The sequence below is a fragment of the Cynocephalus volans genome, chromosome 1 (genome assembly GCF_027409185.1).
Source record: "Cynocephalus volans isolate mCynVol1 chromosome 1, mCynVol1.pri, whole genome shotgun sequence".
Lineage (NCBI taxonomy): Eukaryota > Metazoa > Chordata > Mammalia > Dermoptera > Cynocephalidae > Cynocephalus > Cynocephalus volans.
In genome coordinates this window covers 20,039,258-20,051,556 of record NC_084460.1, presented here as the reverse complement: position 1 = coordinate 20,051,556, position 12,299 = coordinate 20,039,258, and the positions used below count along the sequence as shown (strand labels likewise).

General features: G+C 41.1%; 1 protein-coding gene across 1 annotated transcript in view; it reads left to right on the top strand.

Moving 5' to 3' along the window:
- The first annotated feature begins 406 nt into the window (after positions 1–406).
- Positions 407–12,299, top strand: part of PLCB1 (phospholipase C beta 1) — a 682,047-nt gene continuing 670,154 nt past the window's right edge. Inside the window, exon 1 of the mRNA XM_063090151.1 lies at positions 407–505. Coding sequence (XP_062946221.1) covers positions 407–505 — 99 coding nt within the window. The remainder of the gene's footprint in view (positions 506–12,299) is intronic.

Below are 12,299 nucleotides of genomic sequence, written 5' to 3'. Positions count from 1 at the left end.
GGGCGCCGAGCGTGTGTCACTCGCTCTCTCCCTCTGTGTATAGAGGATGTGCTGAATGGTGCGCTTTGAGGCGGCGGCGGCGGCGGCGGAGGAGCAGGATCCGGCGGCGGCTGGCAGCCCCGGCTGCCCGGCTCGGCTTCTGCTCGCCTTCCGAGGCTCTGCATCCACCGCGGGCTCCAGACCCCGCGTCCCGCCCGGGGCATGGCCCGGCGCTGCGCCCCCGCGCGTCCTGCCTGCTGAGCGGCGCCGGAGGAAGGTGCGGAGGCCGGGAGGCCAGGGGAGGCCGGCGGGGGAGCCGAGTCGAGAGGCTCCGGAGCAGAGAAAGCAGCCCGCGCCCAGCGCCCCGCGCCCCGCGCCCGGTCCCTGCCGTGCTCGCCCGGGCCGCCCGGATCCCCGATGATCCCAGATGGCCGGGGCCCAACCCGGAGTGCACGCCTTGCAACTCAAGCCCGTGTGCGTGTCCGACAGCCTCAAGAAGGGCACCAAATTCGTCAAGTGGGATGATGTAAGTATTGGGGCAGCCTGGCTCGGGGCGCTGGCCCGGGCACCCGGCGGGGCGGGCGGCGTGGGGGTGGGGCGAGGGGCGCGTTATGCAATGGGCGCACTGGCCGCGGGCAGGGGCGGCCTCGGGGCGCACAGGTCGGCGTCTGCCAAGGCGAGTGGCAAAGGGCAGGAGCTTTGCGCGCGCTTCCGTGTCCTCGGGATTTAGTAGTTGATATCCTTTCAGGGTCTGGCAAGCTCCTCCTGAGGGTCTTACGTCTTTTGGGCCAATGGAGCGGGAGGGGCAGGCTTTGCCTAGTGGCGAGTCCTGAGAGTTTGGAAAGTGGGGAGCGTGAAGTTGGTACCAGCTGGAAAGCGCCAGATGAGAGCCAGACGCGCCTTTCTCTGCCCGCAGACGCACCCTCTGCTCCTCTTTTGCCCCCTTTCAAGAAGGAACGGCCCTGAAGTCCGAAACTGTTTCGTGGTTGCTAACCCTCAATGCTTTTATGGGAGCCCACGCGGCAGAGGACAGGGCAGTGCAGGCGACAGGTGGTCGCTGATGCCAAACTTCAGCGCCTGGCTCCGGCGGCGTGTGGGGCCCTGAGAAGGGCTGGGGAGGACACATCTGGGAAGGGCTAGAGAGTAGAAGGGGGCACCTTGAGGGGTCGAGGACGGCTCAGTGGGCCTGCAGGCAAGTAGGGAAAACTAGTTTTTGAGAACTGAGCTGGCCGAAGTCTTCAGCTTGAAATAGACACGTCAAGACATTCTCCCACGACTCACCTACACCTTTTGCCAGGTAGGGGAGAGGCTAACCCAGCTCCGGGGTCTCCAGTGCTTCGCATGCAGTCCAGACCCCAGGACTTCAACCGACCTCTTACTCCCTCCTACCCCAACTGCCTTCAGAACCCTTAAATTAGTAATCCCACTGAAAACATGCCAATCTTTCGATGGAGGACATTATGATATCAATTTTATGTCCTGGGTGTCATTCAAAAGGTTTGATAAGAAACACCCACTGGAATAAACCAAAGCTGCCAGGCTCTAAGAAAACGTAGGTCCGAATGACTAACATATCTCGCAATTAGGAGGACTTACAGGGCAATGAGGCTTTTTCTTGCTGAAAAGATATTCCACCTAGTAAATTATAGCCTGTTATCCTCCAGGGTATTTTTCTTTAATCTTAAGCCGTTTTCCAGTGTCTGAAAACAATTTAAATATTCCAGGTAGTGAATCCAATTATTTAGCTGAGTGCGTCTGTGTCTATATTTCGTCCGATTGGAAGTGCAAACTGAACTTGGAGTATGAGCCACAGCTTCCTTGAAAGCTCATGCCAATTATTAAATGCTGGAGACAAGGATGTAAACATGCATCTTTTTACCATGGGCTTTACACTCCTCTTCTTTGTATCCCAGTCTAATTGGTCCAGATGTTTTCGTAAATGGAATCGAACCTAAACAATAAATTCAGGCACAGATGAAATGTTTTATGTGTCAGGGAAAAAAGAAAGAAAATGCAATTCGACAAATAAAACAGTCTTGCCCATCTTAAGATCCATGTACAGAGAGCTAATGTGATGATAAATTTACCAAGAGAGTGAAGGGCAGAGGAAAGAAAGAGAAAAAAAGACTTCATAGAATAAAAAAGGGAGTTTCAGCATAAGTGCTGAATTTCTATACAGTGATGATTTTAAACTATATTTTAAATAATTCTACATAATTTCTTGTTTGGGAGAAAATAGCCAACATCATTTTGAGAATGAAGGTCTTCTATGAAAACACATTTTGATATATACAGGTAGATGATTTTAATTGTGTGCATATATGTAACAGATATTTCTTGCTCATCTGTTAATGCCAGCCCTGGAATGGGTTTTGGGGTGGTGAAAACAGGAGGCGGAGGAGACAAAACTGATGAAAAATACCAATAAGAGAGATTATGAGTGATGCATTGAGAGTAGTGGAGACACCACTCACTAGTCAAACAAAACCCGATGAAGGAGAAGAGGAAAAGGACCCCCTTTGAGCATTGCAGTGGTGAGTTTCCTAGGAAGCCGTATAGGAAGAACGTAGGCAGCTAAGGAGGGAGCCTGTAGAATATCAGATATTTCTAAAGAGAAATCCTAGACTGCACACAGGAGTTAAGTTATTTGGAATGTGATGAACCATCCTGCAAGTTCTTTGACTTTCTTGGTCTCCATGGTATTCTGTGGATTACGAGGTACCTGGACTTTCTTGTCCTTCCTAGGTGTCACCTCCTCTACTCCTCCAAGCTCATATTTGCCCTTTTAGAATCAAGCCAGTTTAGGTAACCTAGCTATGTATATTGCCTGTTAGTGAGATGGTGTGTTGAAGACAAAAGAGAACTAAATCCTGAGTCAGAGAACTGGGTTTACTTGCTTGTGTTCTGGCCAGTCGGCTGTGTGACTTTAGGTAAATCACTTAGCCTCTCTGAACCTTTGCTGCTGCTTTTGCAAAAGTGTAGAAATGCTGCATTCTGTACCTATCTTCATCTAGTAGTTGGGAGGAGCCAACAGGATAAGTGCAGCAGAACCCCTGGAGGGCTTGGTAACACTTACATTGCTGAGACTCACTCTCACTCTCCGTTTCTGATTCAGAAGGTCTGTGGCAGACCTGAGAATATCCTTTTCTTACAGAGTCTTGGATGGTACACAATCTCCTTGGCCTGTGTAAATTTTGACTGGTTTGTGAATTTAATTTTATCTGTATGTTTGCATTTTGAGAAATCCATCCAGTTGCTACTTTTCCACCTAAGAGGTACAAAGACCTCAATGACATAATCATAGGAAATCTTTTTAGATCTTCTGAGACATTTTATGAAGTGTTCTTGATGCCCAGGCTAGCTTAACTTAACATTCAGACATTACTTTTGGATTGTTCATATACAATGAGATGTTTCAGAATTGTTACCTTCTTCTAGCAGGATTGTTAGAAACGGAAAGAGAAAAAAATTTTGAGAAGCTGTATAATATGACTTTGTGTCTTTGAGCATGGGAGGCTATCATGCTTTTCCTTTTGGAACTGACTTTGGGAAATACCTGCTACTGCCTGCCCCAGGGGTGCATCCCCGTCTGCTTGTCTAGAGGAAAAATAAATGCTGGAAATAACTTAAAAAATTTCTCAATTATTTGATCTTACTTAAAAACTGTAGAACCCTGCTTTCTGGTCTATAAAAGCAAGGGTGGACAAATACAAAACAGATTCAGTATCCCATTTGAAAGCTTAACACACAATGGGACATTTACAAATAATGAGTTTGGAGCTGTTCAGGATTGTGAAGAGATTATCCCTTGTTCGTTAAGGGATTAAAGCACCATAATTACCAGTCCTGTTGTCCTGATCACCATATGGAATGAAAGATGTCACATGGAGAATGCAGTGCCATGCATAATTTGTTGGCTACCTACCAATGTCATGGCGAGGCATTGAATGCTCTAAGGGTGGTCACCAAAGCTTTAATACAGGCTCTAATCAATCACAACAGACAGCACATGGGTAATAGAGATAGTACAGGGTCCTGGAGACACCCCATTGCACCAGGGCCAGGCATTGACCCTTTAGCTGCCTGATTATGGGGAGGTCTGGGGGTTCCTAGGGTCTGCAGGTGTGTGTGGGGGGGTGGGGTGGGGGGTGGAACAGTTTAATGTTTTAAAACTAGTAATGGTGTATATAGTCTGAACATCAGAGCTAAACCTGTCCTCCTGAACTTGGCAAGCAGATAAAGGACTGACCTATTACGGATGCCTGTTTTACTAGTGACATTAAAGGATGCAACTTTATATCCTTTCTTTTGTCTTGCATTTGTATATTATCAGGCTCTGGTGGTCGCAGGTGGGTATAAAGGGCTGTGGGCGTTATGGGAGAATTCTGGTGAGATACAAACAGTGGAAGGAAAGTTACTTTCACCATCTAAACTAGGGAGTGTGGGAAATTGTGAGACTGGCCCCTCTCTCTTCTGGATCTTGGCCTTGCTCTGAATTGGACGGGGTGTGGAGGGAAAGAAGGCCCCCCAATCCTGATTTGCCCTTGTTTTCCTCACCTAGGACCCTGTCTCTTTGTCTCCCATGACTTCTGGGAGAAAGAAAGGTTTCATTTGTTTGTTCTTATTTTTTCTTAACCCTCACTTTCCAAATTCATATCTCACTGTGGGCTGGTTCCTTAATGCATTCCAACCTCAGTGTCCTCAACTGTAACATGATGCAGATTTTGATATTTCTTACCTCACAAAACAGCTATTAAGGTTAAATGAACGAATACATATACATTATTTTGTGTAGTGCCTGACACACAGGAAACTCAATAAAACATACTTTTAAAAAGCTATTGTCCCCCATAGTAAGAGGGACATGAATTTTATCAAAGTGGTCAGTGTGTGTTAGAAGACTCCATTATTATACATATGGGAAGATTCAGATCTTACTTTCATTCCCTTGAATGTGTTTTGATTTTGTTTTATAATTTGGAGAGAAAAACATCAATTTTTTTTTACCCCTTTTAACAATTTCAGATGTTTGAGAGAAAATGAATCTACCTAATTCAAATCAGGACCCACTCCCTAAAGCAAGCCCATTTACAAATCATACAAAAGTTTAATTTCTACTTAAATTCCATATGTACATAACTTCACATTGTGCATCCTGCCTTGCAAGCATGATCTAACATTCAGAAGTCGTATTTGCTAGACTAGGTTGTTTGAGAAGAAGTCAGAGGAAGCCCAGAGGTTTGGATTTGCAAGAAAGTCCTGTGGATCTGAAACATGTAACTCCCTCCTTTACCATCTCCTCTAAAAAAAAAAAAAAAAACCCAGAGCAGGTAATTAAAAAAATACTAGTAGATTACCCGTTTCCCAGCATCCTGCACAACAGTTTTGTTAGAACTTTTGCATTATGTGGAATCTGCAGTTCAATTTTCAAAAATGATAAGAGAATGCTGACAATATGATACTGACAAGATTAATGAGGGTATGAAAGAAAGTGCATATGAGGTGGGACTTTGGTAGCATTCATTTTGGAAAGGTTATGGGAAATAGGGAAGAAACGGCCTGAGTTGGTAGCTGGTGGATCAGGATTGGAGCACCCACAGAGTGTGAGGTGGATTTTAGACTGGGCTAGCAGGTGCTCTCTAAAGTGCCACTTAAATATACGCAAATACGTCCATTTTTCATGTCCAGAGCTTTGTGAATTTCTCATCATCAGTCAGTAATTACTGTAATCTAAGTGTTAGAATATAACTTTCCTAGTGAGTCCATAAAGCTATTTTAAGCTTTTTTTTGTCAGAGTGTAAGATGCATGCTGCAAGACACACATATCATGGGTGCAGCTGGATCAATGTTCACAAAGTCCTTTGTCACCAGCACCAGATCAAGAAACAGCATCGCTGGCCCCAGAAATACCCAAGCGCTCCTTCCAGTCCCTATACCCTCTCCCAAGGGTACCCGTTATCTTGACTTCTAACTCCATAGACTGGTTTTGCCTGTTTTTGATCTAATAAAGCAGTTTCTATTTTGAATGAAAACTAAACAAAACCTCTTCTGGATACAGCACTTTTATTATTGCTGAATTGACCTTCTCGCACAATAACAAAAACAGTGACTTATCTTCAGTTTAGATGGCCCTTATTAGGTCTTTTCAATCCCAAGGTGAAGTCCTGGAAGTGCAATGGGTGTAGTAAATTCCTTGTAGGGGAGGGAAACAGTTAAAGCTCTAGTAAGTTAGGGAGGGAATATAATGCCTACAGGCTGTTATTGGCATAGCAAAGCAGATTAGTACAGTGCTGTTGCTGGAATATATTTTTCTCTCCTAGGTTTTCTCTCTTATCTTGCCTGATGCTGATATTTCCTACCTGTGGTACATTAGAATAATTTGCTCTGGCTATTAGCATATCTTGAATACTTCCCTATCAAGAAGTAGCTTCAAATTGTATTTACCTGCAGTGATAGTTACACGAGAGAGGACCATTTTGCCTTTGTTTGGGTCAAACCTGGTAATCTGTAGTTAAATGTTTCCTTATCAGGATTGTTTCATATTACCATGAACAAGAAGTACTGGCAGAAAATGGAATGGGATTGATTGTGAATTGTTGACTAAAGCTTTGGGTTTCCACTTAAATAACAAATTCTTGGTAACTGAAAATGTTAGTTTTCCTTGTTACTGGAACTAATATTAGGTTCACGCAGCCTTTAGATGGTATCATAAATTGCATATGCTCAAACAAATTTCACAATCTATTCAATCTAATCCTTTTCCAGTCTATTTTATGTCTGATCCTTTAATCAGTGCCATGTGCCCCTAGGTATCAGTAGGCGAAGAAACTGGAGATGTATTTCTGAGTTTATTTACACATATAATCCTAAAGAAGCCATTAATTTTTTGTAAAAAAGTAACTGCAGTAGGATATAAAGGATGCTTAGGCTATTTAAAAGTCTGTCTGGTTCTCCTCTGATCTCTTTAAAATCTAACATTTGATTTTACTATCTTTACCAGTGTTAATTTCAATTTTGGAAATTTTTGTTTGAATTTGTATTCTGAAAAAAATGTTTAGTTATATGTATTAATTAATGTTGACTAAATCTACACATTTATCAAGAAATTAAATTATTCTAAATTGGGAAACAGATTATTATATAAAATAAGAAAAAATAGGTATTGAGATTTAAAACAGAATTAAAAGCATCCTACATCTGTTTTACATTTCAAGAGCTTTTTCAGTTCACAATGTTTGGTTAATATTTTGTTTCTTTTTATTACATTGAAGTTTTATGAGCAAGTTCAGGGAAAATGGATTAGTTAGCAAAAGAAACACTTTTACCAGAACAAAGGAAACACTTTTACCTGAACGATACATAGCATTGATCTTTAGAAGATAAAGAGATTATTTTGCTGTTTAAAAAAATTCAAATTTTCTTTTGATCTTTTCTGTGAAATAGTAAAGAAAAGTTAATCTTTATGCATTTTATAGAAGAGGCCATATGAGTTCAAAAAGCTCAAAAATTGCAGAGCAAGTCAGCAATTAGTCTGGTAGATTGAAAAAAAATAAATAAATAAGGATGCTAACCACGATCTTGCACATGTGTGCTGTGCTGGATATGGTTGAGTATCACTAAGCACCCATTCCCACATCCTCAAGAGTAGGGCTTTTTACAATACAAAGTCTAGACATCTAAAGCTACATTTACCAGACTCCCTTGAGGATAATATTCTGGCTGAAAATTAAGTTTCACCAAATAGATGCACACAGGTGAGATTTGGAGGATGGAATTATGAAACAGGCCACCTTCCTTAATCCTTTGGGTCATTTCTACAGGTAAGTGAGATGCTGGAGAGGTGACATCTTTTGTAACACTTCTTCAATGTCTCCAGGAGACACTGGTGACAGTGGCCGCTTCCTGTTCTCAGCTTACTTTTCCCTTGTCTTCAACTAAGCTATCATGTTTTGGACTCCAGTAGTTCCTTACTGACTTCTCATCTTTCTGAATGTGGTGGAGACATTTTACTCATATGTAGTATTGAAGAAAAAAATTCCACAGGGTATTTAGATGGTTATTCCACAGGATAGTAGATGAGCTATTGGAGACAATAGCTCTCCTCTAGGGTCAGTGCAATGGTGTTCTAGAGTCATCCACGGAGACCTAACCTGAAGCCTGCATCTCCAGTCCTTCCAGTGATTCTGGCAAGTGCTTTATTACCTGTAGTAAGTAAGCCCCTTTATGTTTAACATTTCAGTGAAGTTTCTGTTTCCTGCACCAAACCTGCCTAAATTGGCCTTTTATGGGTTTAGGATTTTATTACTTTTAGTCCTAATGTGTAATAATCATCTAAATATCCTGTGAAATTTTTTTTCTTCAATACTACATATGAGTAAAATGCAGTTTTGCTATGTTGTTGCCTCTGGAATTCAATATGGAGTATGATCCTAATAGTAGGCATTTATGCTTGTAAAACATTATCCCTTATTTACATTCACCCCCATACAGTCATCAGTACCACCTTGGATGGCAGGAAAAAAGTAAGTGTTCTTCTTCCCATTTTGCATAGATACAAATTGAGGCTAGTGAATTGTGATTTGTGCAAGGACGTGCAAGTGGTTAGATCCAGGATCAGAATTTAAAACTAGGTCTTCTACTTACATTCAGGGTCCTTTACAGTCTACCATGATGTCCCCAAACAGGATCCTTTTGGTAACAAAAAACTTTTAACAGAGTTTAAATGAATATAATTTGAAAGAGATTCATTGACTTTTCCAAACAGTCTTCTTGATTTTAGGATTCATAAAAATAAAGCTTAGATCCCTACAAACTTATCCCTTTTGGCTAGTGTCTTTAAAATAGGTATGCTTTTTGGTGTATATACAAACTCCATTTTCATCTACACTGTGCATGATATAGGAACATAGGAAGTGTATGGTCTAGAGTCTTTGTAAGTGTTCTACATCAGTCAGTCAGTGTGGAAACATGCATATGGAAAGACAGATATTCGGGAATGTTTTTAAAACAAAGGTCATTGTTTTTCACTGCCTAGTAAGTGAAACTTTTATATCCAGCAAGACTCAGTACATCTGCTACTCCACCTTTTTCTCTTCCCAACATACTTGCAAATGTTGCCTTTTGCTAAATTCCTATTAAGGCTGGTCCCATGGATTCTCGTGGAAATTGTGGATCATGGAAGATCAAGGATATGGTAGACATGAAGGAAATATGGAGGATGAGTCCCCTGTTCCCAAGCAAGATGTGAATGTCTTGGAATGCAAGGCAGTGTCAGCTGAGAGGCCAGATATAGACTACCAGTGCAGAGAGGTGGATCTGTCTTGACTGTATTATCATTAGACCAGGGCTCCAGAGGCCTACAGATTTACGTTATTTGTCTTCTTTCCCTAGGGGAGAGCACAGGTCCAACAACCAGGGAGGTGCTGGTGCTCAGGGAATATTTTTCAAATGAAGGAATGGTCTGGTGTGTGTCTGGCTCACAGTGGGTTCACATAGGGGAGCATGCAGCTTGAGGTAGACATGGAGGGTGATCGTGCTCCCATGAGACCTGCGTGACCTTTGCCGTGGCATGTGGCATTGGTCGGAAAGCCCTGCTCCCATCCTTCTATTTATTCCACCTGAAATCTCCCAGAGTGCTAAGGAACTCTGTGGCCTTCTTAAATGGGATTTCCCCATGTGAGTTTGAGAGGAAAAATGGTTATTGGCAATACAGAGCTGAATGCTGTCACAGTGCTGATTTCCTTTAAGGTCTAAATAAGGCTTAGGGTTGAGTGTGTACTCAATTGCAATTGAATATTGGTTGAAAATTATGATGCTTAATGTATTTTTATCACTTATTCTGAATGTTACCAGCAGTTCCTGTTTTCTGAAAAAGATGTTCATATATACACTCAAACATTGCAATGAAATTGCCATTAAAGAAGGGCAAAACATTACTTGTTGTCAAAACATTCTATCACAATAGTGATGCATGAAGAAAAAAATGAATATTTGAGCTTTATTGCTAAAATGAGAAAAAATAGCAAATAAAAGAAATATGGTTCTAAAATGTTATAAAACTTCCATGTACAATTTCCCCTCTGTACACAGGCAGTGGAAGTCGCTGGGACAATAGCCTTTATTCCATCCTTCCCCACTCCTAGCATAATGTACATGGGCCACCTGCATTCTTCCACCTGCCCTCCTGCCCCTGGGAAAGCACCTCACCTTCTTCATTTATGTTCTGGAGCCCATACTTCCTGGCATCTCTGAATCCCGGCTTCACTATTATCCAAACCTCCCTCTCTTTGGACAGTTTGTGTAAGTTTGCCTTGTATCGAGGCTCTTCTAAAAACATATCGATATGCCTTTAGTCATAAAAATCCCAACATAAAAACCAACACAATGCTCCCCCTCCCCCCAGCCTTCCCTAGCTTCCAAGACTGCCCTTATTGTGTTTCCTTTCATAGTTAGGGCCGCATTGCTTATGTTTGATGGGCATCACATCTGATTTTCTGTGACCCTTAGAATTCTTCTTCGCTTACCTAGCCATCCCCTGCCCCAACTAGTGTATATATTTGCCACACTTGTCTCCACTGCGTCCTGATGCAAGTATCGGGCAATCCCTGTGGAAAATCACTTGTTATTTTTCCTTAAGAACTCCTTTTAACTTTGTTGTCTCTTTTAATACCCTATCTCCAAAAAAGGTCACATTTTGAGGTACTGGGGGTTAGGACTTCAACATATGAATTGTTGGGGGACATGCGACTAAGCTTGTAACGTACCTCAGTGTGGTAAAATGTCACTCAGAGGGTGGCAACATGACTGCTCTATTTAGATATTTGAAGAATTGACACTTAAAGAAGCAATCAGATTTATTTTGCATTTCTTAGATGTTAAAAATTACATGGTAGGTGCACACCTGGAAAAATACCCATGGAATTGTCTGATGAAAGAACCAAGATTCCGTGTAACAAAGATTTCCCTGTTAAGGAATGTTCCCATAAAGGTTTAGTGTTGTACTGCTTAATAGAAATATAGTGTGAACCACACAGGACACTTTGAAATTTTCTAGTAGACATGTTAAAATGAGTGAAAATGAAACAGGTGTAAAGAATTTTAATATTTTATTTAATTTAGTATATCCATTTTGACATATAGTCGATATCAACAATTATTAATGAGCTATTTCTTATTCTCATTTTTATTCTTTGTCTTTGAAGTCTTGCAGCACATCTTAGTCACAGTAGACACATTTGATTGCTCAGTGCCACAGGGGAGCCACACTAGCTCCCTTATAGGACAACCCAGGTACAGAGCATGCATTTCCAGTGGGGGCATATCACCTCCAAGGAAATGAAAAGTAGTTTTGGGGAGTCAAGAAAAATCTTCTGACTCTTGTTTGTAGAAAGCACAAATATACATACAGCATATGAACAGATATGTAGGATATCTGTAATATTAAAATTTCATGGGGGATGATTAGGAAAATAAATGTCTGAAAAGACTCCTTAGTGGGGCGATAATGGAAAAATGTGAGAAGTACTGGTACAGAGTATTTACTTAATTTTGAATTTCCAATGCTTTCCTTACTAACTAACTAAGTTTCCTCGGGCAAGTCATTTAGCCCAAGCCTTTGTATATTTATTTGTAAAATAGGAACAATAATAGTGTCTTCCTCTTATGTTATTACAGGTATTTAAGGAGTAAATTCATGTGAAGTTCATACCACAGTGACTGGCTCAGAGCACATATTAGAAGATGTGTCAGTTATTCTGTCAGGGATTTTTGTAAAAAATTACTCTAGTATTAGAGGGGAGTTTGGACTATCAGTGCCTTTGTCATTTTCTCTCAGTTTCTCTAGGATGTATTATTGATTGATATGAGTGCATTGATGAGTAAATGAGTATAATAAAGAGTTGTAGGATTTTGTGATGTTAATGTTGATCCTGATGACTCTTTTTCTTGCTGAAATGTTTCTCATTCTTTTGGATGTTGAGGTTTTGTGGAGGTCCTTTACTTTGTTCCTTGGCTGTCCTTTATTTGTCCTAAAAACCCTTTGGAGATTCATGTAAATGGCAAAACAGCCGCTTCTTAATTATTATATTAGTCTTCAATATTGATGAGGTAAGGATGAGAATAAAATGGTTTCTATCAAATAAAGAGGAGTAAAAGGAAATTTACTGTACATCATCCACTATGACTAACTTAAAACAGGTATGTTTGTTACTGTTGTCTTCTTTTAAAGCAGATGCTTATTGGAGAAAAAATACCTTACCACTTTAAATAAGTAAATTTAAAGTTGAATTCTTAGTTAGAGGCAATGTACTTGCAAGACACAG